The sequence below is a fragment of the Canis lupus genome, chromosome 16, assembly GCF_048164855.1.
Source record: "Canis lupus baileyi chromosome 16, mCanLup2.hap1, whole genome shotgun sequence".
Taxonomy (NCBI): Eukaryota; Metazoa; Chordata; class Mammalia; order Carnivora; family Canidae; genus Canis; species Canis lupus.
The window spans coordinates 51,879,326-51,906,845 of record NC_132853.1 but is presented as its reverse complement, the minus strand read 5'-3'; the positions used below and the strand labels follow the sequence as shown (position 1 = coordinate 51,906,845).

General features: G+C 41.3%; 1 protein-coding gene and 1 pseudogene across 6 annotated transcripts in view; both read right to left on the bottom strand.

Moving 5' to 3' along the window:
• The window catches only part of LOC140607060 (uncharacterized), a 43,337-nt gene extending 21,679 nt beyond the window's left edge, over positions 1–21,658 (bottom strand). For 4 of the 6 annotated variants that reach the window (XM_072781394.1, XM_072781395.1, XM_072781399.1 and 1 more), the window contains exons 1-5: positions 16,086–21,658; positions 13,247–13,318; positions 9,788–9,859; positions 5,110–5,181; positions 4,332–4,412 (exon numbers count right to left, since the gene is read on the bottom strand). In XM_072781394.1, the coding sequence (XP_072637495.1) occupies positions 4,332–4,412; positions 5,110–5,181; positions 9,788–9,859; positions 13,247–13,318; positions 16,086–21,643 (5,855 nt within the window). In that variant the 5' untranslated portion in view covers positions 21,644–21,658. The remainder of the gene's footprint in view (positions 1–4,331; positions 4,413–5,109; positions 5,182–9,787; positions 9,860–13,246; positions 13,319–16,085) is intronic. The other 2 variants (XM_072781397.1, XM_072781398.1) reach the window with 2 other exon arrangements.
• Positions 21,659–23,083: 1,425 nt separating this feature from the next.
• On the bottom strand, positions 23,084–27,101 carry LOC140607064 (GTP:AMP phosphotransferase AK3, mitochondrial pseudogene; annotated as a pseudogene).
• Between the last annotated feature and the right edge of the window lie 419 nt (positions 27,102–27,520).

Below are 27,520 nucleotides of genomic sequence, written 5' to 3'. Positions count from 1 at the left end.
CAAAAAAGTGGGAAGATTCACATGCTCTGCTTTCAAAACCCAATTCAAAGCTACAGTAATCGTAGTGTGGCACTGGCATAAAGATAGACATATATAATCAGAGAAGGACAAACATTATATGGTGTCATTCATTTGGGGAATATAAATAATAGTGAAAGGGAATAGAAGGGAAGGGAGAAGAAATGGGTAGGAAATATCAGAAAGGGAGACAGAACATGAAGACTCCTAACTCTGGGAAACAAACTAGGGGTGGTGGAAGGGGAGGAGGGCGGGGGGTGGGGGTGAATGGGTGATGGGCACTGAGTGGAGCACTTGACGGGATGAGCACTGGGTGTTATTCTGTATGTTGGCAAATTGAACACCAATAAAAAGTAAATTTATTATTTAAAAAAATAAAAATAAAAATGCTAACACTGGAAAACAATGTAAATCTCTGATGTTCTGTAAATTAAAAGTGAATAAACTGAGGCTGAAGATTTTAAAAAAAAGGATAGACATATAAACCAATGGAACAGAACTGACAGTCCAGGAATAAATCCTCACATTTATAGTTGGCTGATTTTCAACAAGAGTGCCAAAGCAATTCAAAGTGGGAAGACTAGTCTTTTCGAATGGAGCTGGGACAACTATATATTCATATACAAAATAAGGATTCCTACACTTCATTCTATATATAAAAATTAACTCAAAATGGATTAACCTAAATGGAAGTGCTCAAGCTATAAAAACTCTTAGAAATCTTTATGACCTTGGATTAGGCAAGAGTTTCTTAGACATGCCACCAAAAGCACAAATAATAAAAGGAAAAATAGACAAATTGGACTTTATAAAAAATTAAACAGATTTTTGTGCTTCAAAGGACATTATCAAGAAAGTAAAAGACCACTCACAGAATGGGAGAAAATATTTGCAAATCATATGTCTGATAAAAGTCTAGTATCCAGAATATCCAGAACACATAAAGAACTCTTACAACTCAATAAAAAGACTAATAATTGAACTTTTAAATGGGCAAAGGATTCAGAGAGACATTTCTCCAAAGAAAATACACAAATGGCCAATAAGCACATGAAAAGATGTTCAATGTCTTAAGTCATTAGGGAAATACAAATCAAAGCTATAATAAGATACTACTTTATACTCACTAAGATGGCTATAATCAGATGGAGAATGATAAGCGGTAGCAAGATTATGGGGAAAGTGGAATCTTCATACATTGGTGAGAACATAAAATGGCATAGTTACGTGTGGAACACAGTTTGGCAGTTCCTCAAAAGGGTTAGACATAGAGTTACTACGTGACTCAGCAATTCCACTCCTAGGTATGTACCCAAGAGAATTAAAAACATATGTCCACACAAAACCACGTATGTGAATACTCATAGCAGCATTATTAATAATAGTCAGAAGTGGAAACAACTGAAAAGTCCAATAACTGAGGAACAGATGAACAAAAGGTGATGTGTCTATGTAAGGGAATATTATACAGCCTTCAAAAAGAATGAAGTGCTGGTATATATGCTACAACATGGAAAAACTTTGAAGCTAACAGTTATGTGAAAGAAGCTAGACACTCATTTGTATGAAATGTCCAGAAGAGGCAAATCTAGGATACAGAAGGGGAATTAGTTGTTGCCTGGGAGGAGGGAAGAAGGGGGTGGTCACAGCTGATGGGTACGGTATTTATTTTGGAGGGTGATGAAACTGTCCTGGAATTAGGGTGGCTGTGGTCTATCGAAGTATACCACTGGACTGTATACTTTACAATGTTGCATAGTCTATTATGTGGATTATATCTCAATTAAAAATAAAGAACTGGGGATCCCTGGGTGGAGCAGCGGTTTAGTGCCTGCCTTTGGCCCAGGGCGTGATCATGGAGATCCGGGATCGAATCCCACATCGGGCTCCCGGTGCATGGAGCCTGCTTCTCCCTTCTCCTTATTAAAGCCAAAGAAAACAAAAACCTCCAAAGGTGGTACCTCATTAATAAGCTCTTGGCATGTCTTTGAGGTGGATTTCAGATTCAAAATAGACTTTACCACACTGCTAACTTGTTCAGTCAGTATTTATCAATAACTTAGAGGCTTCATTCAAGAAGCTTACTGAGTTATAATTACCTGAAACCCAGGGTCAATCAAGGTCTTGTGGGGCCTGAACCTCATCTACTTTGGGAAATCCTGTCTAATAAAAACATGCAACATTATGAATATAAAAATTGCTAGGACTCCTCTCAAGACCTTTGAAGGGGCCTATGGAAGTGAGGAGCCCTGAAGTTAAAGCTTTGGTCAGTTCAAAATAAATCCACCTCAGCTAGGGCCTATACATTTTACAGACTTCTTTAATGCCAGAGAAAATATTGTTTCAACTTATAAACACCTTGGTAACATGTCACACAGGTAACATGACTAATTCAAAGGGTGGCATCTTCCCTTGGCAACTTGCCTTTGGAAAGAAATGCAATGAAGTTTATATTTCACTATGGCAGAGATTTCCTAAAGCAGACTAGCTTTGTCTATTAGAAAAATTTGACCTCAAACAAAAAAGGAGCCTAACCCCCAGTACACACTTACTGTATCGTGATAATCTTTCAGAAGGAACTGTGAATTAGTTTTCGAAGCTGTATTCAAGTCCCATGACATGAGTATTAATTTATTATCAATACTGGCTAGCTCTGGTTCTTTAATTACCTTTTTCTGTTATTTAAGATGCACACAGAAACTCAACACAAACAAGCTGTTGCTTCATCCATTAAGAGTCTTTTCTATCCCACAACCTGTTTGTTCCCTACTTTGTCAACCCCCTACCTTGTTACCCTGCTGCATGGATGCCCGCACGGCTCCCGTGTGTTTTCCTGTCAACATCTTTCTCCTTCCAGTATGAAAGTTTCTTGGGGACAGTCCCTGTCTTATTCTTTGTACCCCCAGTACTTAGTACAGTGTTGACATGTATTGGACATGGCACTCAGTGAATGTTTTTCAATGAATTCATTGATTTTTATCAACTGATTCCCCCATATTCTTTCTTGTGTTGCCCATATAACTATAATGAAAGTCAGATTCTTTCCTTTCCTTTCTTTCTTTCTTTCTTTCTTTTCTTTTTTTCTTTCTTTCTTTCTTTCTTTCTTTTCTTTCTTTTTTGGAAATTCAGATTCTTCTAAGAGACTCTTGGTGTGATAACATGCTTAGAAATAAAGATGGTGAGTTTAAGACAGTATATTGATGCACCAAAACCTCCTGGTGCAGAAACCCAATGAGCCTTTTCTCCGGGGTGTTCGCAAGCAAAAAACTGACCCTCTGTAGTCTTTTTCCAAGTTAGGCATCAGCAAATTAATGGGAGGAGAGAGGAGCCTTCAACAGATAGGCATCTGCAGGAACTGTCCCTCTAGCTCCAGACACACCCTCAACACCTTCATCTATCCTAAAATAAACTGTGTGAAATAATATTTCTGAACTACAAGACAGGTAAGATAATCTTTTCCAAAGTCACGTTTAGAGGAAGATCTTCACCTTGAGTCTAAAATCCCCCTCAGGCCATTGAACATCCCCCACTATGATTTGTTTATATCACCAGGAAATCACAGAATTTTCCAGCCGAAAGGGAATAACACACTTCTTATTGAAGAAGAGTCAGGAAATAGCCACATGGAATTATGCTACAGCAATGTATTTCATGAACATTTTTCACACAACTTAACACAAACAATATCTTTTACCATACCTCAAAGGTTCTTATGGCCCCCAGATGATTTACTCAGAGGTATACATTTTTTGAAAAATAATGTTCTGGGTAACTGGTGAGAGAAGTGCCCTGTGGCAGGTTCTCAGCAGTTCTTTCTGCTTTACCATTTAAAAGAAGCTGATGGCTGAGGAAGCACCCACACTTTTGCTCCCTGGAGAATTCCCCTACACTTAGTTCTTTGAAGCTTTATTTTGCATGCATTGAAGCAGTTAGGAACTTTGCCCATTAGCAGGAATCAAAGTTAAATTCAGAGGTGGAATTTGAAGGACCATGCCCCTATTGGAGAAGCATCATTGTCATGGATTCCCAGGATAGTGTTGACTTGGGTGTTATTTGCTTGGGGCCTTTTATTGCCCATACCAAAGCTGAGTACAGGGAAAGCTGAGAGTGCCATTTATGAGATAGACAAGCCTCTTGGCCTCTTTGTACCTTAGTTTCCTCATTTGAAAAAAAAAAAAAAAGAATGGATTTTAAGACATACTTTTCAGAGTTCATACTGGGCTTAACATCCACTGAACCAATAAATGTATGATGTTTTTACATATTGTTTGTCTGTTTATTTTTTACATGTGTTTATTTTCTATTTCACTTACAGCTTATGTAAAAACTGCATTCCATGCCAGGCCTGAAATGTTCCAAAGCTCACTGCTGTCAGTACATTGCAACTAACATTTCTACAAAAAAAGACACAAGCAAAAGAAGAAGGAAAAAAGGTATTCTTTCAGAACATTTATCCTTTGGCAGTGATTCCAATTTATATAGGATGAAACATAATCTCAATACCCTCTCCATATCCTGAAACTATCTCGCTATGGAAGATATGCCTTTTAAAATTTTTTTAGAAATTTAAATTTAAAAAATTTGCATGAAAGATTTATATTTTCATGTTTCTACATGTGTTGCATTAGATACAAATCTGTAAATGCTCAATAAATACTTGTGTTAGGTAATCTTTATTTCTCTAGAAAAATATTTCACATCAGCACTATTGACATTTATGGTTGGATCCTCTTTTTTAAGAGGGGCTGTCCTGTGCATTATAGGGTGTTTAGCGCCATCTCTGGCCTCTGCCCACTAGATGCCAGTAGCATATCTACAGTCTGACAACCAAAAATGTCTCCAGACACTTCAAATGTCACCTGGGTGCAAAATCACCCTAGTTGAGAACCACTTCTCTAGAATGATTCAGTCTGATCTGTATAATAATTCTTACACTAATCTTTGCTACAGACAAAAAAGATTCGCTACATAATTTTAGTAGCTTTCTACTAATAAAATTACAATCATATTTCAAAATGATTGTAGCAAAGAGGTTTACAATTAAGTTTAACAAAAATCCCAAATATAATGAAATTTGTATTTGTAACTTACATAAACTTCAAAAAAGGTAGTGGTTCAAATGTCCGTCTTTCAATAGATTGTATCTTATTGCAGGATAAATCTCTAGGAAAAGTAAAAGGAAAATATTGCCTCAATTAGCTATTAGATACCTAACTAGTAGGCTGATAGTATTGAATAAGCAGCTTTTGCCTAAACTCTGAACTTAAGGACTTGTTATTTGAACCTTCCAGAGCCCCTAACTCTCCTCATCTCTCTTAAAAGAGTCTCACTTTCATAAATGAAAGAAGTAACTACAGCTCTTGATAGATTCTGGAAGTAATCTTTCCTGAGAGCAGAAGAATTAATTAGAGGACATTTGAGGCCTCATCAATTTCTAGATTATGAGCTCAAAGTTTTGACCTCCACATAGAATTTCTTTCTTTATTTTGTAAAAGATTTTATTTATTTATTCATATAGACACACAGAGAGAATGAAAGGCAGAGACACAGGCAGAGGGAGAAGCAGGCTCCATACAGGGAGCCTGACATGGGACTGGATCCAAGGTCTCCAGGATCACACCCTGGGCAGAAGGTGGCGCTTAACCGGTGAGCCACTCGGGCTGCCCCTATAATTTCTTTTTAAAAAATATTTATTTATTAGAGAGTGTGTGTGCATGCACATGCACAAGTGGGAGGAGCAGAGGAAGAGGGAGAGAGAATCCCAAGCAGACTCCTCACTGAGTGCAGAGCCCAACAGGGGGCTCCATTTCAGGATCCAGAGATTGTGACCTGAGCCAAAACCAAGAGTCAGATGCTCAGCCAACTGCACCAACCGGGCACCCCTATAATTATAATTTCTAATATTAAAAGGGATATTCTCATTTTGGAACACCTTTTTGGTTTAGTTCTATTTTTCTAGGCCAATTCAATACCAGAAAAAATAAAAGATATCCTTTCATTTAAATTGAAAGGAAGTTACCCCTCTAATCAATACATAAATTTGAACTAACTCAGAATCATATCATCATGTTAATAGAAATTCATTTTTGGTTGTACATTTGCCTTAATATTCCATGAATTTATTAACTGCTTCAGTTGCAAGTGGTGAGACAACAAAAAACACCACATAGTACTGGATTTTTATTTGAAAACACCCATTCTTGATAATAGTTGACCCTCAGACTTCCATTGATTCCAGCTTAGTCCCTTATTTTCCACCTACTCTTCAGACTGGCATTGCCATCTCTAGTCTCTCCCTTTCTAATCCATCCTGCACACAGTCACCAGAGTAATTCTCCACAAGTGGTTCTCGAATGCCAGCATCACTTGGGCACTTACTCAAGATGCAAATTCTCAGCCTTACTCTATAGACTGAAGGAATCAGTAACTGTGGAGGTGGAGCTTATTTTCTGACAAGCCCTCCAAGTGACTCTGTTGCAGATTATTTATTTATTTATTTTTCTATTGCAGTTTAAAGCTTGTCCTGGAGCACTGCTGTGATAATCCAGTAGCGTGGCATGTTAATCCACGGCCTTCAAAATCCTAGAAGACTAGCTCTAATCTCCTACTCTACAGGTACTCAAGATATTTTTCCTGTATTTTGCCTTTCTCCCAGTCTCCTTTGTAAGCTTATTCGCCCTACAATGTCTTTCTGATGATACCCAATAGCTCTTCAAGGTCCTGTTGAAACAGCATTGCTCTAATAGCTTCCCTGATCCAATGTGAAGTCTTTTCTTCCTCATCTGTATTCCAAAACCAATTTATACCTCTCGTTGCCCATATCCATTTCTTCTTCTTCTTTTGAAAAAAACATTTAAAGTAGGCTTCACACCCAACCAGGGGCTTGAAATCATGACCCTGAGATCAAGAGCCACATGCTCTACCAACTCAGCCAGCCAGGCATTCCAATTTATTTTTAATATAGTTATTTTTGCATCCTTTTTCCTCTGAGCATAAAATGCTTGAAAGTATGGACTAGTTGTGTTCATCTGCATTGTCTACCATGTTTAAAACTGACACATGTTTCTTTCGTGTTGAGTTTAATAAGTTCTTTATAGATCCTGGAAAACTAGCCCTTTATCTGATACGTCATTTGCACCAAAGAAACAAACAATCCAATCATGAAATGGGCAAAAGACATGAACAGAAATCTCACAGAGGAAGACATAGACATGGCCAACACGCACATGAGAAAATGCCCTGCATCACTTGCCATCAGGGAAATACAAATCAAAACCACAATGAGATACCACCTCACACCAGGGAGGATGGGGAAAAGTAACAAGGCAGGAATCCACAAATGTTGGAGAGGATGCAGAGAAAAGGGAACTCTCTTACACTGTTGGTGGGAATGTGAAATGGTGTAGCCACTCTGGAAAACTGTGTGGAGGTTCCTCAAATAGTTAAAAATAAACCTGCCCTACAACCCAGCAATTGCACTGTTGGGGATTTACCCCAATGATACAGATGCAATGAAAGGCCGGGACACCTGCACCCCGATGTTTCTAGCAGCAATGTCCACAATAGCCAAACTGTGGAAGGAGCCTCGGTGTCCATCGAAAGATGAATGGATAAAGACGATGTGGTTTATGTATACAATGGAATATTACTCAGCCATTAGAAATGACAAATACCCACCATTTGCTTCAACGTGGATGGAACTGGAGGGTATTATGCTGAGTGAAATAAGCCAATCGGAGAAAGACAAACATTATATGTTCTCATTCATTTGGGGAATATAAATAATAGTGAAAGGGAAGAGAAGGGAAGGGAGAAGAAATGGGTAGGAAATATCAGAAAGGGAGACAGAACATAAAGACTCCTAACTATGGGAAACGAATTAGGGGTGGTGCAAGGGGAGGAGGGCGGGGGTTGGGGGTCAATGGGTGACAGGCACTGAGGGGGGCACTTGATGGGATGAGCACTGGGTGTTATTCTGTATGTTGGCAAATCGATCACCAATAAGAAATAAATTTATTATTAAAAAAATAAAATTGACACATGGACATAAAACAAACTCAAATATTTAAAAAATAAATATAAAGAGCTGGGTAGTGAATAGCAGAAACAAAATGACTGTGTAAAAAGAAATGTAGTTTTATGACTTTATGGCTCCCTCTTCTGCACCTCTTCAGCACTTTGTCATCCACTTAGTGCTTAGTGCATTATGGTTTGAGCTTCTGTCTATTTTCCTTGTGAGATCATGAGTTCCTATAGGGGTAGGAAGCCTGTCTTAATCATCTGAGTGCCTATGATACTGGGCATAGTGCCTGTCATATTAGCTTTTGATTGACCTTTTTTTTTTTTTTTTAAATGAATGAGAACACTTCAGCTAACATAAAATAATTGGCTTACAAAGTATTTCATAGTAGTAGTAATGAAGTGCCTAATCCTTTGAGCAGTTTATCTCATTTGATTTTCTACAAACGGTGTTTGTAAAGTTTAGAGTCCAGATCACAGAAGTAGCCAAGAAAACCAATACAAGAGTGGCTGTCCCCTAAGACTTGGAAGGTTTGATAACTTAAAGGACTATTCTTAGTGTTTAATCATGCTCTTGCTCTTTTTTACCCACTATCCTTAAACCTTCTACATTTGCAAGAAGACTCTATTTGCTCAAGAGCATCATTAATAGGGATTAATGACTTACACAGCTCTGGATGCCACAGACAAAGATAAAAATTGAACCTTTATAGCAAAGAACATGGTATCTCTGTATGTATACCTAGAAATACTAAAGAAGCATTTCCTCCTTGACAATGAGGCTGGAGAGATTTTATTTTATAATTAGTTAAATTAGGGGCATTTCTGATATGTTTGCTTAATGTAAACATTTCTAACCATAATACTTAACCATCATTTTATTTTACTTTAAAGATTTTATTTCCTTAAGTAATCTCTATACCCAATGTGGGTTTCACACCCACAACCTCAAGATCCGAAGTCACTTGCTCTATCAACTGAGCCAGCCAGGTACCCCTTAACCATCATTTTAAACATCTATTTTTAATACTGGTGCTAGAATTCCCACTGAAATCCTTAATCTGCTCTCTTGGTAACTTAATAGGTACTTGATAATACTGCTTACATAATTAACCTGCTTAAATATTTAATATTTAAATGTTTAATTTAGATTAAATATTAAAAACATTCTGGGTTAATGGCATTCAAAATAATGTAAGTGTTCTATATTTTCTTGTCCTGTAGGTGACAATTTGAGGTTAATTTTAATTCCTCTCATTTTACTAAACCAACTTTTTCAAACCTTTTCTGTAAAGGCCAGATAGTAAACATTTTGGGCTTTGCAGGCCATATATGGTCTCTGTCATATATTCTTCTCTTTCTCTTCTTTTCTCTTTTACAGCCCTTTAAGAACGTAAAAATCATTCTTAACTCAGGCTGTATAAAGACAGACCTGAGCATGATTTGATCCATGAGCCATAAATTAAGTATAAATGTAAGCACACGGTATATGAACACTTACAAGACAGGTTCATATGTGCATCCATAATTGCTCAGACCTAATTACCCCTTTTGCTCTATAACTGAAGGGTCTTTTTCTATCTTTATCTTGTCTATAGAATTAAAAAACTGAAAATGCATATGAGATATTTAATGCTAGAGATGGAAATTTATTGTTAGAAGAAATTATAGTGATTATCTAATTTGAACCCCATATTTATTTTACAGATAATATAACTAAAAACTCATAATAAGTGATTAATTAACTTACAAATACTGTAGGGATAGCAGGCCTTCAAATGAGTCCTTATGTAATTCAGTCAAATAATTTTCACTGAGAATTCTGAAAAATGAAAAGGTTATTTCTGCATCAAAATGCAAAACAACTACAACTATTCACTACACAGGACTAACTCCCATTTGGGAGGGAAACCTGTGTAATGGTGCCACCTAAATATACTAATTCTTCTTTAATTTAGGAGTACTGAGCTCTGCGCTGTTTCCACTCAAATCCTTTTTTTTTTCTTTATTCCTCTCTCTCTCTCTCTCTCTCTCTCTCTCTCACACACACACACACACACACACACACACACACAGCCATCCACTATTTGAACCAAAATGCATATTAATGTCTACTCTCTGGATCACAAAGTCTCTGCTAGAACCCTGGTTTAGATGACAACAATACTGGCAGAACTGACACTTCCTCCTCTCTTTTTCTAAATTCTATGTTGGAAGCCCCATACAGCACTATAGGTAAAGTCATTTGTTTTTTCCCCAACCAAAAAAAAAAAATTTTTTTTGAGAACTAAAAAAATGCACATCAAGTGTACATAACATAAATATTCAGTTTAATAATTATAAAGCAAATACCCATGAAACACCACTTGTATCAAGAAAAACCCCTGCCAGCATCCCAGAAGGCTTCAGTGTGCCCCTTCCAATCACAACCCTCTCTCTGATTCCCCAGAAGTAACCATTATCCTGACTTTAATAATTTCTTTGCCTTTTTTAATTTTTTAAAAAGATTAATTGCTGGGAGAGGGGCAGAGGGAGAGAAAGAATCTCCAGCAGACTCCTGGCTGAGTGTGGAGCCCTATCCCATGACCCTGAGATCATGACCTGAGCCCAGTCAAGAGTTGGACACTTAACTGACTGAACCACCCAGGGACCTCAAATTTCCTTGCTTTTTTAAATGTAGTTTTACCTATCATATGTCAGCCATAAACAACATAATTTAGTTTTGTCGCTTCTTGAACTTTATATAAATGGAATCACAGGTATTATTTTCTATGTTGCTTCTTTCACTCAATATTATCTTATAAATTCATTATATTGTTGCATGTAGCTGAGGTTGGTTCATTTCAATACCTAGTATTTATTGCATGTCTAGCTACATGTGGCTACTGAATACTTGGGAGTGGCTAGTGTGACTGAGGAGCTGAAGTTTTTATTTAATTAATTTTTTTTACTTTAAAATACAAATGAAAAAACTGATACTCAACAGTTATTAGAAAATGTTTAAATATGTTTGCAACAATGTAGGTATGTGATATTACTTTTTCAACTGTAATTTTTATGAAATCTAAATACAGAACAAGTATTCTTGATAAAAGACTAGCAATCAAATTGAGATTTCAAAGAGTTACTATGGAAAAAAGAACATAAAAAGAACACAAACTCTCAATAATTTTTATACTGATTACATGATAGAAATGATATTGGATATTTTGAAGACAGTATAAAACATAGACTATCTTACTAATAATGGGTATAATAATTATATGTCGAAATAATATTTTGGCTATAAGAGCTAAACAAAATATATTAACATTTATGTCATCTCTCTCTTTTTACTTTTAATTTTTAAGTGGCTATCAGAAAATTTGAGATTACTTATGTGGCTTTATGGTTCAAACAAATAGTGTTCCATTTTATGACTATTCCACACTTTATTCATTCTACTGTTGGCAGATATCATCCAATAGATATATAGAAAAACAGGTTAAAATCCTGCCCCAGGAGAGCAGTGATCCATAGTTAGGAACCTCTGCTTACAAGGTATAACCTTCAAGCTGAACCAGACATCTGCAGGACTTACCACATTCGTGTTCTAGTATATAAATTCCCAAACACATGCTTTTTAAAAATTAATTTTTTAATTTCAATTCATTTTTTAAAAATATGTAATATATTCACATGGCCCAAAATTCCAAAGGTATATAGTACACAACGCAAAGTTTTTCTACTACCCTTGTCCACAGCCCACCCATCCCCCTCCATTCCCTAAAGAAAATTAACGTTATTTATTTCTGCGACAATTATTTTCAGTTTTCTTATAAGTTTGGGAAATAAAATATCCCAGTCAGACACTATCATGGAGAAATATAAACTACACATAGTATTTAAGAAATTCACAAAATAAAAAACAAATGCCTAGTTCTAGCATTTCTCCCTTACCAATAAGATATCAGACTAAGGGGCGAAATCTACTTTAGAGGGATCATAATCCCTATTTTTAGATTGCTATGATTACTGTCTTTTATTGTTAATTCAGGAGTCATTTATGACTTCTCTGCTCAAGTTGCACTAATGATATGACACCAAACTCTCATAAAAACACCAGTTGATTGCTTTGATTGTAATATTTTTTTTTCTAAAAACACTTGTGTCTACATTGACTTTTTTCTACAGATCAATTTTTATAAAAGATAACAGAAAATTGGCAAAGGACAGAAAATTCACTCAAGAAATACAAATGTTCAGTAAACATAGGTATTTAAATTTACAAGTAATCAGAAAACTTCAAATTCACATGGGACCCCTTTTATTCACGCATCAGACCAGCCAAGAAATGGAGAATATCCAGTAGTGGGTGGTATGAGGATGTGAATGCTGTCATGGTCTATGGGTTGGAGTATAAGTTGGCACAACTTTTTTGAGGGCCATTAAAATTTTACATCTACATAGTCTTTATTCAAACAATTCCATTTCTAGATATCTATTCTACAGAAATACCTGCCCACATACACAAAGATGCATGGTTGAGGCAGTTCACTACAGCAGCGCATGTGACAAGAAAATGGGACACAGTCTAAACATTCATCAATATGAGAATTACTATATACATTCATACTTTGGAATATATTACACAGGCATATACATGAATGGGGTAACCCCCTATCTATACACTAAAAGAAAAGAAATCTAAGACATAAGATAAAAGAATCAAAAGATTCATTTATAAGCATAAGCATAAGCAAAAGAATCAAGTTGTAGGAAGTTATCATTTATATAAAAACAAAAACAAAAACAAGGTAAGAAAATCCCACAACAAACCTATTTTGTTGTCTATAAATATGTATGTAGACAAATGCATGGAAAAAGATCTGGAAGGATATATACTAAATCCAGATAGTGGCTATCTCAGTGGTAGGGGATCAGAACACAAAGAAGATGTTCACTTTATCTATTCTTTCATTTTTATATATTGAGGATATAATCATGTATTCCTATATAATGGAAAATAAGTTTAGATTGACTCTAAATTTTAAAGAGAGCCTGTCAAATTCAATTTTCAAGATAAACATAGAATTGCCATCAATAGAGGTTGATTTGGGATATGGAGGGGGAAATACCTTTCCTCCAAGATACTGACTTCAAAATTTTTGACTAAGAAGGATCTCAGGATGCAGTGTTTTGTATTCGTATTCGGAGAAAATATACTCACAATTTCTCAGTCCAACGGTATGGCTTCCATGTATTCTCCTCAATGTAAGAAATAGCGTTTCCTTGGAAATTTCTGTGAAGAAACACAGTTCAGATCCTTGACTAGTTAGGAAAAGAATGAACAGAATAAGTAAAGAATCATAGGCAACCTTGGGGGAATATGCAAATGCAGAAAATACCAGCTTCTTAATATCCATAGCTATCAGCATCCCAGTTTGCACAATTAATAAAGAAATGTGGGGCCATTGGTGTAAACAAGCCATCTCCTTAGAACCGGAACTTCCTATTTGTCTAATTTCTTGGATAGATAATGCCAGTTAATTACTTTATGAATATGGTATTTTTCTCCAAATCACCTCTATGTGTCTAAAATGGTTCTTTCTGTAAATCAATGAGAAAATAATTGAACCGAAAAATGGCAAAAAAAAAGTATCAAACAAAGGTAAAGAAAACAAAGGTAAAGAAATCCTATGCCAGGAAACAAAGGTAAAGAAATCCTATGCCAGGAACACCAAAGCTTTGGCCCAGTGACTTCTTTTGAAATCTGTCCAGCTGTTAGGAGAAGTTAGAAATGAGAGGAACTAATATGGAGAGATTTCTTAGACATGTTACATAGGGAAAAGCAACAAATTACTGAGCAAGGAACAAAAAGTATTACCTGATTAGGGGAAAATTGCAAAGGAAAGTGATGGGAAGGACAGACACCAAAATGGTAACAGGAGTTATCTTATGGGTGGTAGGGGGGGTTGGGTGGGATTTTCACATTTTATCCTATATGCTTGTGACATTAAAAAAAAATGAGAATGTATCCATGAATTGCAAGTATTTCAAAAAAGCTATGAAATGCCTGAGTTCAGTTTTAATCACTAATTCTGTATATGACTGAATCTTACCTTTAACTTATCTTCTTCCCTCAGCAACAACTTACCTATTCATTTGTTAAGGTGTTATTTATTCATGAGAGACCAGAGAGAGAGAGAGAGAGAGAGAGAGGAAGCGGCAGAGACACAGGCAGAGGGAGAAGCAGGCTCCACGCAGGGAGCCCGACGCAGGACTCGATCTCTGGACTCCAGGATCACGCCCCGGGACGAAGGCAGGCACCAAACCGCTGAGCCACCCAGGAATCCCCCCCCATTCCGTTTATATACACATTTTTTTCAGGGGAGTCAGAAATAAGGCAAAACAGATAGCCATCTGCCCATCATCTGCCTAGTGGCCATTTCCAGTCAACCAAAATGCCTTCTGGTTGCTTTATGTTCCCTGATAAAAGATGCCTAAACCTGAATTTATCTCCCTCCAACTGGCTGTCCTTCCCAACTGCTGTATTTCCACCTGCTCATCCGGGACAGAAATTTCTGAGAGTTATAGTTGATTTTTCTCTTTTCTGGATGCACCCTGCCCACTACTCCCCTCAGCAGTTACGCAGTCTTGTTGCTTCTTCCTCTGTGATGCTTTCAGGATTTTCTTTCTACTCCTATCACAGCCATTCTGTTCTGGCCCCTTGTCACTTTACTCCCAGCTTTTGCTAGACCATTCTTTCTGGTTTCCCTGGATCAAGCTTTCCTCTTTAGATCTCTCTACATAGGGAATAGAAAACAATCCTCTTGTTTTAGTGATACATATGTCTTTCTGGAAAACTTTCAATGGCTCTCTATATCTCAGCATAACTTTCAAACCCTTCTAGCTGATAGTCAAGGGTATTCATAACCGTATCTTTCACTGCTTCCTAAGCTAATGTTTTTTTTTTCCAGATTTTATTTATTTATTCATGACAGACACACAGAGAGAAAGGCAGAGACACAGGCAGAGGGAGAAGCAGGCTCCATGGAGGGAGCCGATGTGGGACTTAATCCCGAGTCTCCAGGATCACGCCTTGGGCTGAACGCAGCGTTAAATAAATCGCTGAGCCACTGGGGCTGCCCTCCTAAGCTAATTCTTTTTTTTTTCTAAGCTAATTCTTAATTCCTGATCATTCTCGCAGCTGTGCCTTTGCTTAGACTATACTCCCTATTCTTGCTGTATTTAACAAATCATAGCCACTCTAAATCTCAGCTGAAGTTTTAGCTTATCCATGCAGCTTTCTCTGACCCCTACACTCCATTGATTACAGATTCTGGTGACTTACAGAACCTATAGTCTGTACTTAATTATAGGTCACCTGTCTTTCTATGCCTATTTCCTTTCTTCCCACCTATTATTTCATATTCTAAAGACAATGCCATACTTGCATGGCTGCCACAGTACTGAGTCCTGGGCGGGGCATAAAATGGGTGCTGTATATAGAAAACCAAGGGACAAAGATGAGTTCTAAACATAGCTGAGGAATCAAATAATAGCTAACACTCACATATATGTGAGGCACTGAAAACGTGTTTTATATGTATTAACTCACCAAATCTCACAATAATCCCACAAGGTAGTAACTATTACCCCATTTTATAGATAAGGAAATTGAATCAAAAGCTAATAAGTGACAGAACTCAATTCAAACCCAGGCAGTCTAATTCCGGAATCTCTACTCTTAACCACTTTTTTGTATATCACCAAGGAGATGGAAAGAGGGACATGTTGCTATAAAGATGGGAGAGTAGAGGTTAAGCGATTAAATCATGGGGCTAAAAAAACTGGATAAAGAATAAGGACAATTACAAGTAAACGAGTGCAGACGTGGGAACCACAGCAAACAGGAAAATGAAGATAAGGACAGTTGTCAAAGAAAAGGTAAAAAGAGAGAGTCAGTCAACATGGTTGGGGAGATGACGAAGGCCCAGGAAGACCTCAAAGAAAGGCTGCTGTGTCAAGCAGGAGGCAGGGAACAAATGAGAAAAGGCAATTCTTACAAGATGGTGAAGGTGTTGTTGTCCGTGTTGGGCTCTGGCACAGGCACTCTGCGGAGCCTCTGCTTTGGGCTGAAACCAGTACACGATAGCGTCTCATCTTTGCAGGTACAGAGCTCACATATGTTGACATTTGTGGTAACACTCTGTTCTGGCTGCTCAGTGAAAGTTGTATATGCCTTTTCTGGGAAGTATTTTGCAAAATGCACCACTGAGGGCTGAGTCGTTGGGGGGAGAACCGACTCAGATGACTCTGGTTGGTGACTTACAGTAATTTCCAAGTCCATAGGTGGAACAGTGACTTTAGTCAGGTTTGGCTGTTGACTCTGAACACGCTCTCGATGTGCAAGTGTCACCTCAAGGTCCGCTGGAGAAGGAGCTGTAGTCTTCTTCGTGGTTGCAGAATGTTTAGCCTCTGTAATAGGTTCTGGAGTAATGGTAAGCCCCAAGCCCCCATTATGAAATGTGATGCTGGGTGATTCTGGATGCTGGACTTCACCCTTACTTGGAGTTGGACTCATCACTTCCTGATGAAATGGATATTGAACTTTAACCTCCTTAGGTGGCTCTGGAGGCTGAGTTGGGGTCTCTTGCCTGGCTGGAGAAGGTTCAACTTCCATATTGGATCCTGCAGTTACAGTAATTTCCAGGTCCATAGGTGGAACAGTGACTTCAGTCAGGTTTGGATGTTGCCTCTGAATCTGCTCGAGATGCGCAAGCGTCATCTCAAGGTCCTTTGGAGGGGGAGTTGTAGTCTTGGTGGTTGTAGAACCTTCAACCTGGGTAGTAGGTTCTGAAGTTATGGTAAGTCCCATGTCCACAGGATGAACTGTGACACTGGGTAAAGTTGGATACGGAGCTTGATCCTGACCTAGGGTTGGAACTGTCCCCTCCTGATGGAATGGATATTGAACTACAACCTCCTTAGGTGGCTCTGGAGGCTGAGTTGGGGTCTCTTGCATGGTTGGAGAAGGTTTGGTCTCTGTAGTAGGTTCTGGAGTTATGGTAAGCCCCAAGTCCAAAGGTTTAACTTTGACTTTATTTAAGGTTGAATGCTGAACCTGAACCTGCTCTGATGGTGGAAATGTCACCTCAAGGTCCTTTGGAGGAGCTGTAGTCTGATGCAGAGTTGTAGACTGTTCAACCTCTGTAGTGGGTTTTGGACTTATGGTAAGCTCTAGGGCCAAAGGTTGTGTTGTCACATTTGGTGACCACAGGTGCTGAGCTTGATCCTGAGCTGACGTTGGAACTGCTGCCTCTTGATATATGGAAGGTTGAGCTACAAGTTCCTTAGGCAGCTCTAGAGGCATGGTTGGAGAAGGTTCAATCTCTGTAGTGGATGCTGGAGTTATGGTAAGTTCCAGGTCCAAAGGTTGAACTGTGACCTTAGTCAAGTTTGGACGGCGAGACAGAACCTGCTCGAGATGTGCAAATGTCACCTCCACGTCTTTTGGAGGAGCTATAGTCTTTTTCAGGGCTGTAGAATGTTCAACTTCTGTAGTGGGTTCTGGACTTACAGTAAGCTCCAGGTCCAAAGGTTGAACTGTTACACTGGGTGATGATGGATGCTGAATTTGATCCCAACCTGGTGTTGGAATGGTCTCCTCCTGATATACTGGAGATTGAGCTACAGTAACCTCCTTAGGTGGCTCTGGAAGCTGGATTGGAGTCTCCTGCATAGGTTGAGGAAGTTCAATCTCCTTAGTGAATTCTGAAGTTATGGTAAGCCCCAGGTCCAAAGGCTGAACTGTGACTTCAGTCAAGATTGGATGCTGAGCTTGAACCTGCTCTTGATGTGCAAATGTCACTTCCATGTCCTTTGGAGGAACAGTAGTTTTACTCACGGTTGTAGAATGTTCAACTTTTGTGGTGGGTTCTGGAGTTAGGGTAAGCTCCAAGTCCAAAGGCTGAACCGTTACATTGGGTAACAATAGATGCCGAGCTTGATCCTGACCTGGAGTTGGAACTGTCACCTCCCGATACATGGGAGGCTGCATTACAGACTCGTCAGGTGGCTCTAAAGGAGGACCTGGAGTCTCTTGCATGGTTGAAGTTTCAACCTCTGTAATGGGTTCTGGTGTTATGGTAAGCTCCAGATCTAAAGGTTGAACTGTGACTTCAGACAAATTTGGACTCTGAGCCTCAACATGTTCTGGATGTGGAAGTGTCACCTCTGGATCCTCTGGAGGAGCTAGAGTCTGCTGCAGGGTTGTAGAAGGCTCTGGAGGTACAGTAAACTCCAAGTCAACAGGTTTAGCAGTGACACTGGGCAAGCTTGAACGCTGAGCTTGATCTTGTCCTTGAGGTGGAACTGTCATCTCGTTATGGACTGGAAGTTGTGGTTCAACCTCCTTAGATGGCTCTGGAGGCTGAGCTGGAGAAGGTTCTGACTCTTGATGGGGCTCTGGAGACTGAGTTGAAGCCTGCTGCAGAATTGGAAATGACTCTAGCTTCTCAGGGAGCTCTGAAGGCTGAGTCTGTGCCACCTGTTGGGCTGGAGAAAGTTCTACCTCCTTAAGGGGCTCTAGAGGTAGAGATGGAGCTTCTTGCAGGACTGGAGAGGATTCCACCTTCTCAGGAAACTGTAGAAGCTGAGAAGGGGTCTTTTGAGAGACTGGAAGAGGTTCCACTTTGTCAGCAAGTTCTAAAGACTGGGCTGGGGATTCCTGTTGTGTGGCAGAAGGCTCTACCTCCTGTCGGGGCTCAGGAGATATAGCTGGGACCTGCTGGGGAACAGGAGGCTGAGCTGGAACCTCTGGTTGGGTTGGAGGCTTGACGTCTTCAGTGGGCCCTGGAGAATGAGCTGAGACTGTGTACTCATTTGAAGATGGTTCAATCTCCTTATGGGGCTCTGATGGCTCAGCTGGGGCCTCCTGTTGGGCTGAAGTAGGTTCCATCTCCTTAGGAGGGTCTGGAGTCTTTACTATGAGTTCTTGTTGGCCTGGAGGAAATTCATCTTCAAGGGTCTCTGGAGACTGGAAAAGAAGCTCGGACTGGGCTGGAGAAAATTCAACCTGCTCAGGGGGAACTGGAGCTTGAGCAGAGGCCTCCTGCTGCCCTGGAGCATGTTCAAACTTAGTGGGCACTGGAGTTATGAAAACCTCCAGATCTACAGGTTTTGCTGTGATATTGGGCAACATTGGATGCTGAGCTTCACCAGGACCTAGACGTGAGGATGTCACCTCATGATGTACTGGAGGCTGAGCTACAATATCTGTAGAGGACTCTGGAGGCTGAGCCTGGTGCTCAGGCTGGACTGGAGAAGGTTCTACACCTACGACAGGCATCTGAGGCAGAGATGAGCTCCACTGCTGGCTTGGAGAAAGTTCAGTTTCTTCAGGAAGATCTCCAGTCTGTGTTGGTACTCCCTGCTGATCTGGATAAGGTTCAACATTTTCAGCAGGGGCTGGATGTTGTTCTGGAAACCCACTCTTCACAAGAATTTGTGGAAATTGAGTGGGAGCCTCTTCCTGAGCTGGAGATGGTTCTCCCTCCTCAGAGGCCTGTGGATACTGGGTTGGGGCCTCCTGCTGGGTTGAAGAAGGTTTAGCTTTCTCAGGAGTCTGTGCATGATGATCCTGGCTCTCCTCCTGTATTGAGGAAGGTTCACCCTCCTCAGGGATTTGTGGAAGCTCAGCAGGGGCCTCCTGCTGGGGTGGAGAAGGTTCCTTCTCTTCCTGAGTCCCTGGAAGTTGAGCCAGGGCCTCCTCCTGGGTTGAAGGTGATTCACCCTCCTCAGGAGCCTGTGAATCCTGAGCCAGGGTGTCCTGCTGGGTTGTGGAAGGTTTAACCTCTCCAGGGGTCTGAACAGGGGTCTCCTGCTGTGTTGGAGGTTTCTCCTGTGTGGGAGATTCTGGGGACTCAGTTGGAGTCTCCTGTTGAAATGACAAATGTTCATTCTCCTCAGGGGACTGTGGAGGCAGAGTTGGGGCTTCATGCTGGGTTGCAAAAGGTTCCACATTAAGGGGCACAGAGGGCTGAGTGACAGACTCACGTTGAACTGGCAAAGGTCCCACCTCTGTAGTGGGTTCTGGTGTTACAGTAACCTGCACGCCTGCAGGTTTAACAGTGATATTGGGCAGGTTTAACTGTTGAACCTGATGGTGACCTGGAGGTGCAACTTTCACCTCATGATGCTCTAGAGGTTGAGCTGGGTGCTCCTGCTGGGTTGGAATAGGTTCCACCTCCCCCAAAGACAGCTCTGGTGGCTGAGCTGGTTGTTCTTGCAGGATTGCAGGCTCAGCCTTCTTGGGGTGCTGTGGAGGCTGAGTCACAGTTACAGTAAGTGCCAAATCTACAGGTTTAACAGTGACATTGTGTAATTTTGGCCGCTGAGCTTCATTCTGACTCAGAGATGGCACATTTACCTCCTGAGGTGGTACCTTCTCCTCTGGTGGCTGAGCTGGGGCCTCCTGAGGGGTCCAAGGTTCTACTTCCTCAGGTGCCTCTGTAGGTTGAGCTGAGGCTTCCTGTTGGACTTCAGGGGTACTTGAAGGTTCAGCTGGGGCCTCCTGTGGGCTTACAGAATTTCCAGCTTCCTTAAGGATCTCTGGAGGCTGAGATAGAGCGTCCTGAAGAAGTGGAGGTGTTTCTGTCTCTTCAGGGGACTCTGGATGCTTGGCCTGGGCCTCCACTCCAGGCACAAAAGGTTCAGGTTCCTCTACAGTGGACTGGAGAGGTCCTGCAGGGGTCTCCTGCAGGAGTGAAGAAATTTCAAGCTCCTCAGGGAGCTCTGGGGGTTGATCTGGTCCCCCTGGGAAATCCATTGGTCGGTTTTCCTCAGGGTATATGATATCCATACCAGAATCTGAATAATCGTCCTGCAGTTGTTCTAGGAGCTCTTTATTTGCAAATTGGTTTGGAGTTCCAATAACAACTTTGGCAAGCCTTCGATGCTGAACTAGATCTTTGTCCAGGTTTGGGGATGAAACAAAAAACTTTCTTTGGTTTAAACCCTGACTGTCCAGAGGTGGAGCAAGTATTTCCAATGACTGGTGATCTTCTGGCTCATCTCCAGTTTTCATCTTACTTTTGAGTGGAGGAGGTAGAACTATGGCCTGATTCTCATCACCCAACGCTGGAACCACTTGTAAGAGCCTTTCGTGCAGGGTTGGCTTGTCATTCAGATACTGATCTGTCTCTGGGGGCAGCTCACCATTTGAATCCGTGTCCAGGAATGGAACCAAAGTCTCAGTCAACTGCTTAGGCGGGGCCGATATCTGGGCTGGAGCAGAGGACCTCAAGTTATTAAAGCCCCCCCCCGCCTCTGCGGGGTGGGTAAGTGCCTGGAGCGATTCATGCAGGAGTTCAGAAGAGTGCGAAGACCAGGGTTCCGGGGGTTCCGGGGGTTCCGGGGATCTCCGAGGGCCGGAGGTCCGACGGGCCCACGCGGGAAGCGGAGCTGCCTGGCCCAACAACCACGACGGTTGCCAGGTAAAAATAAAAAAAAGGGAGAGGCAAAGCCTGGACATGATACTCTGCGGAGCAGAGACCCAAGCCAGTGGGGCGCTCGGTCTCGCCAGAGAAACCGAAATGTTCAGGGAGCCCGGTGACGCCCCCATTGTTAGCAACTGCGCGCCCCTCCCCCGCCTGCGTCCCACCCTTTATTTACCACCTTTGTGAGCTTGGCACAGCTGGGGTGCGGCTGGGCTCCGAAGCCCCTGGTTCAAGCCTCTTCCCCAGAATCCCCAGGCCAAGCCTCCCTTCCCCTGCAAAGGCCACCACTACCTCCCGCCGAGCTACAGGGAAGGATTTGGGCTGCTGGAGTCTGCAAGGACCCAGACTCCAGCCGCTCTGAGGTGTAGGGTCGGGGTGTGGAGCAGTTTCCCCAGGAAGCAGAAGACCTGGCGTCCCGGAGATTCAAAATGCTAGTCCACTTCTGGCGGATCGAACTTGTCCTCTTCAAAGCTTAAATCCGAGACACATTCCTCCTCCCCCTGGCTGTACTGCTTCTAAGAAAAGAGGCTGACCTGAAGAATAAGCACAGGGACAGTGGGGAGGGGAGCACACTTCACGGTTACTCTGAATGTTGCCATTTCCTCTAAGTTCTCCCATCCGAGTACTAACCAGGCCCGACCCTGCTTAGCTTCCGAGATCAGACGAGATCGGGCGCGTTCAGGGTGGTATGGCCGTAGACTCCTCTAAGTTCTCAATACGCATGTCTGAGTTTTAATTCACTACTGTGTTAGGAGGAGGCTACCTACCACTGAATCAGCGATGGCTCCAAACTCCTGTGGGAGGGGCTTGGGGGCATGGGGGGAGGGGAGAGGTGAGCAATTCATTCTGGGAGTGAGAGTCTGAAACCAAGGGACTAGCCCTCCGTTTACATTAGGATGGAAAACTTCCGCGTCCCACCTACACTCAACACACCTGTCAATCTAGAACAAGTAACCTTGAGGTCTACCCTGTGTGCACGCATGGAGAAGGCACTTAAAATGTTGAGGTCAGCATGTTAAACTTTCTGGAAATACTGTAACTAGCGCCCCGTTTACTTCCTTCACTGTCCTTTCTATAATCTCTTTCATTTTAGTCCGTGTTTATGGGCTGGCACAAGCTCTGGAGAACGTAGGTTTTTGTTTTGCTTTGCTTTCAAGGATTTATTTATTCAGAGAGACAGAGGCAGAGACACAGGCTGAGGAAGAAGCAGGCTCCATGCAGGGAGCCCGACGCGGAACTCGATCCGGGTCTCCAGGATCACACCCTGGGCTGCAGGCCGCACTAACCCGCTGCGCCGCCAGGGCTGTTGGAGAGAACGGATTTTATCCTATTCCCAGTGTCTAGCACATACTATGGTTTTTAAATGGAACTAATTCCATAACTGGTCTTATTTAGGAATGGATCTGTTGTTAGAGTCAGGTTTCTGAAATCTATAGCATCAATACTGAATCTCTTTCTCTCACATTTCACAGGAAGCTAGACTTCTTAAAGTGTAAACTTGGATAAGTCTGAAATTTCCTTGACTGGCTTGATTTAAATTGAATTAGAAGAATTTTTGCACAGACAAAACTTCAAATGCTTTTTCAGAAAGTAACCATCTTTTCATTCTCTACTCTCTTCCCTTCAAAACAAATGTTGCAACTTCGGAGTTAGTTAAATAATCAGAATTCTAGCCCCAAATTAAGTTCTTAATGACATGAAACACATTCTTTGCTCCTATTATTTATTTTTTTTTAACATTCAATATATAGAACATTGGCATTTTATTTTAGAAATTACTTTGTCAACTTAATCCCTAATTCAGGGTTAGGGTTACAGAAAAGTTCTTCAACAAAATATTTCATACAAGATGTCTATGTGATACTGATATCTGGGTAATATACCTTATTTGAAAGACAATTAAAAAAAATATTTTATTTATTCATGAGAGCCACACAGAGCCCTGAGGGGAGCCTGATGTGGGACTCCATCTCAGGACCCTGGGATCAGGCCCCAAACCCAAGGCAGATGCTCAACCACTGAGTCACTCAGGTGTCCCAATGCACATAAAGGTTTTCAAATGCTGTAGCATCATCTCACTTAAGGCCATAGTTACTCTGTTCCCAAGTCCCTGAGATTCTGTTTGAGGGGAGCGCTAAAAGGCTGTGTCCTCTTCTATGTCCACAACTATAGGAGCACTCTGATGCAATTGGCTCTCCAAATTTCAAATAAGGGGTCAGAGCCAAGGGCCAAGACTTCAAGAAAAGCCCCAGAAATTCCCTGCACTCAAAAGCAGTTTCAGAGTTTCACATTTCCCAAAAGATGACAGAGCTAACTATAGTCTTCCAAATCCTGTCAGTTGCTTTAAATTATGGTTATAGTATAGTATAGTATAGCTGTGGAACCCTTGAGCTTTAATAACCAGGTGCTTGAATTAAATCATGTAGCTCCTCTTGGGTTCTGGCATCTGTAATCTCTTCACACTGTCTGTATTCCACAGCTATTTTACCACTTTCTGTAATAAAGTTAACGAGGATCAATTCAGAGTTTTTCTTGTTCTAAAATGTGCTGTACTGGGTGTTATGCTATATGTTGGCAAACTGAACTCCAATAAAAAAAATAAAAATGAGATTGCTGTATACAATAATAGAACCCATCATTAGATATTCTTTTGAAATTTAAAAGCAGAAAATAAAGCATTTTCCTAGAAGTTTTCTCATCTCACACTTCTGTTTTTATCATAACTATTTTTTTAAAGACTTTATTTGAGAGAGAGAGAGAAAGGGAAGGAGAGAGAGAGTGTGAGCACATAAGCAGGGGGAGGGGTAGAGGGAGAGATAAAAGCAGACTCCCCACTGAACAAGGGAGTCTGACTGTGGGGCTTGATCCCAGGACCCTGGGATCATGACCTGAACTAAAGGCAGACACTTAACTCACTGAGCCACCAAGGCACTCCTCTATCTCAGTGTTTTTTTTTAATTTTTATTTATTTATGATAGTCACACACACAGAGAGAGAGAGAGACAGAGACACAGGCAGAGGGAGAAGCAGGCTCCATGCACCGGGAGCCCGACGTGGGATTCGATCCCAGGTCTCCAGGATCGCGCCCCGGGCCAAAGGCAGGCGCCAAACCGCTGCGCCACCCAGGGATCCCTCTATCTCAGTTTTTTTTTTTTTTTGTTCTAGAATTTAATTTTATTGTAGTACATTAAGAGTCATGTATGCCAGGAAAGCCAGTAATATTCATAAGCTTAGTAGTTCACCACAGTTTTAGAAAGCACATAATACATTCAAATAAGGCATTACAGAAAGTTTTGTAAAGAATTAAATGTGTCCTGCAATCCTTTTTAAAAAAAGCCTTGGTCCATTCTGAAAGATCAACATTGAATTTTTAAAAATCAAAAGAAAAGTTTTTTCCCACAAAAATACACGAAGAACCACTTGCTGGCATTTATATTTTGAGTGCCTGGGATAACAGGCCGGTGTTCAAAGGCAGTTCATAACAGGTTGTACCAGGACTCGTTGCATCTGATTTAGCACCAAGTAAGAGTAAATATCCCACTGAAGATGTAGCTGATTTTTTCATCCACCTCTCATCGCCCCACTCTTCCTGCCAGGCCACAGGACATAAGCACGCATCCTTGTTGCCCTACGAAGAAATCAAATTCTCTTCGCTTTTAAAGGGCTACTTACTCAGGCTACACACACAGGTGGAGTTCTTGCCCTGCTGACGGTGGCAGGGAAAGCCAGCAGCTGCCCGCTGCTTTCACTAGGAATAAAGTCCTTCAACAAACTCAGTTACCTTCCTGGTCCTTTTTAACCTCTCATGTAAATCCTTTTAATTGCTACTAATTTGATTAGTTTACTAATTGATTGTTTACTAATTATGATTGTTAAGCATGTCAGGGAAATTCTCCCCAGGCATAGCTGATCTATTTCTACTTCCTGAGGACCCAGTATGCTTGCTTTTATGTAGGGCCATGGGTTTGCTTTTCTTCTTGTATTTTGTCACTCATCACAGCAGATTTTACATAGTGATCAAAAAGAGAAACTGGCAAGTAGATCCTAAAGCACATACTTATACTTCTTAACCTGAGCAATAATCTGAAAACACAAGACTAATTACATTTTCTGTTGATAATTCAACCTCACTGCTTTTGTAAGAACTTCCAATGTCAATTTCTAATAAATCATTTTTTTCAATACACATGTTCTCAAAACCTGTCACAGGAAAGTAATATTTTCCTATATGCTAATTTAACACAATTTTATAGCAGACTGAAAATTCTGAATAAACTGAAAGTTTGTTTATGACATAATAAATACAGTATATACGGTTAAGTTTTTAAGTTTCTTACTGTAAAGGCAACAGTGAATTTGCATCCTGAAACTAATCTGCATATCTGGTTGCTTGTTTTCTAGAATTTGATAGTGTTTCACAAAACCATGTACCACAGTGCTAACGATGCTGGGTTTTGGCATCAGTCTACAACACATTTCTCTGATGAGCTACTTTACCGAGTGACATGGAAATGTTTTTAGCTTCTCCAAAGAATAAGAAAATTTTTTATCAACCACTTAAGTCTTCTGAACAAAAGTTAATATTACTACCAATTGCTCTTTTAATTAGGACATCTGATGTTTTTAAATTACATACCCATAGAAGATACCCTGGGTAGACAAAAAGATGAATCTTAGTATCGGACTCATTTGGCCCATTCTTAATTTCCAGAATGAAATCAGTAGAAGTGAAACTAATATAATTTTCAAAGAATTCATACATGCCAGTCTCAGAACACGGAGCTTCTAAATGCACAGGTGAGGAGTCTCTGCTCATCTTACTGGTGATGTACACTTTTCCTCATGGAGTAACCGATGCTTTCTGGTTTATTTGTGGAACTTTTGTTTGTAGGAAAGCATACACATGGGGCCAGATCTTGTTGGTTTCTGTTCCAGAGAAGGTTTCCAATACTCCCTTTTTCCGGTAATATTCCAGGACCGGCTGTGTTTGGACTTCATAAGCCTTGAGTCTCTTGACAACCGTCTCTGGCTTGTCATCATCCCGCTGAATGAGAGGCTCCCCTGTCAGGTCATCAATGCCCACGGCTTTGGGAGGGTTGAATTCGATGTTGTAGACTCGGCCGCTGGCCGGATGAATCCAGCGCGCGGTGAGACGCTGCTTAATGACTTCAAAGGGCACGTTCAGATTAATCACTGTGTCTATCTGATAAGCTCCGTCCAGGGCTTCTGCCTGTGGAAGTGTCCTTGGAAAACCATCCAATAGCCAGCTATATTGGGTGAGGTTTTTCAGCTCATGAAGGGCCAGCCGAGTCATGACACCATCCGGGATGAGCTTCCCTTGGTCAATGAAAGTCTTGGCTAACACACCAATTTCTGTGCCCCGAAGCATGTTGTCCCGGAGCAGGTCCCCGCTGGAGAGGTGCTTCAGCGCGAAGTGCTTGGTGATGCGCGACGACACGGTGCCCTTGCCGGAGCCCGGCGCCCCCATGATCACGGCGCGCAGCAGCCGCGCGGACGCCCCCATGGCCGCCGGGAGCCGGGGCGCGGGGGCTCCGGCCTGGCTGCGCGCTCGCGGGGCTGCGCCGTGCGGGGCGGCGGGCGGACAGCGCTGCGCGCAGGGGGCGGGCGCGGCGCCCGGGCGCTCCCGGAAGTCTCTATCTCAGTTTTTAAAAAGATTTGAGAGAGAGAGAGAGAGAGAGAGAGAGAGAGAGAGAATGTATGTGAGGGCACTGGTAGGGGGAGGGGCAGAAGGAGAGGGAGAGAATCCAGAGCAGATTCCCTGCTAGGTGTGGAACCCGCATTCAGGGCTGGATCTAGGACCCTGAGATCATGACCTAAGCCAAAATCAAAGGTCCAATGTTGGACGCATCTAGCCACCCACAAATCCATCTCATTTACTGATAAACCAATCACACTTAAAAAATCATTATGCTGCACAGTATGCTTTAATATCTGATATCTCTATTCTGTCTCATTACCCCCCCCCTTTTTTTTTACTAAAG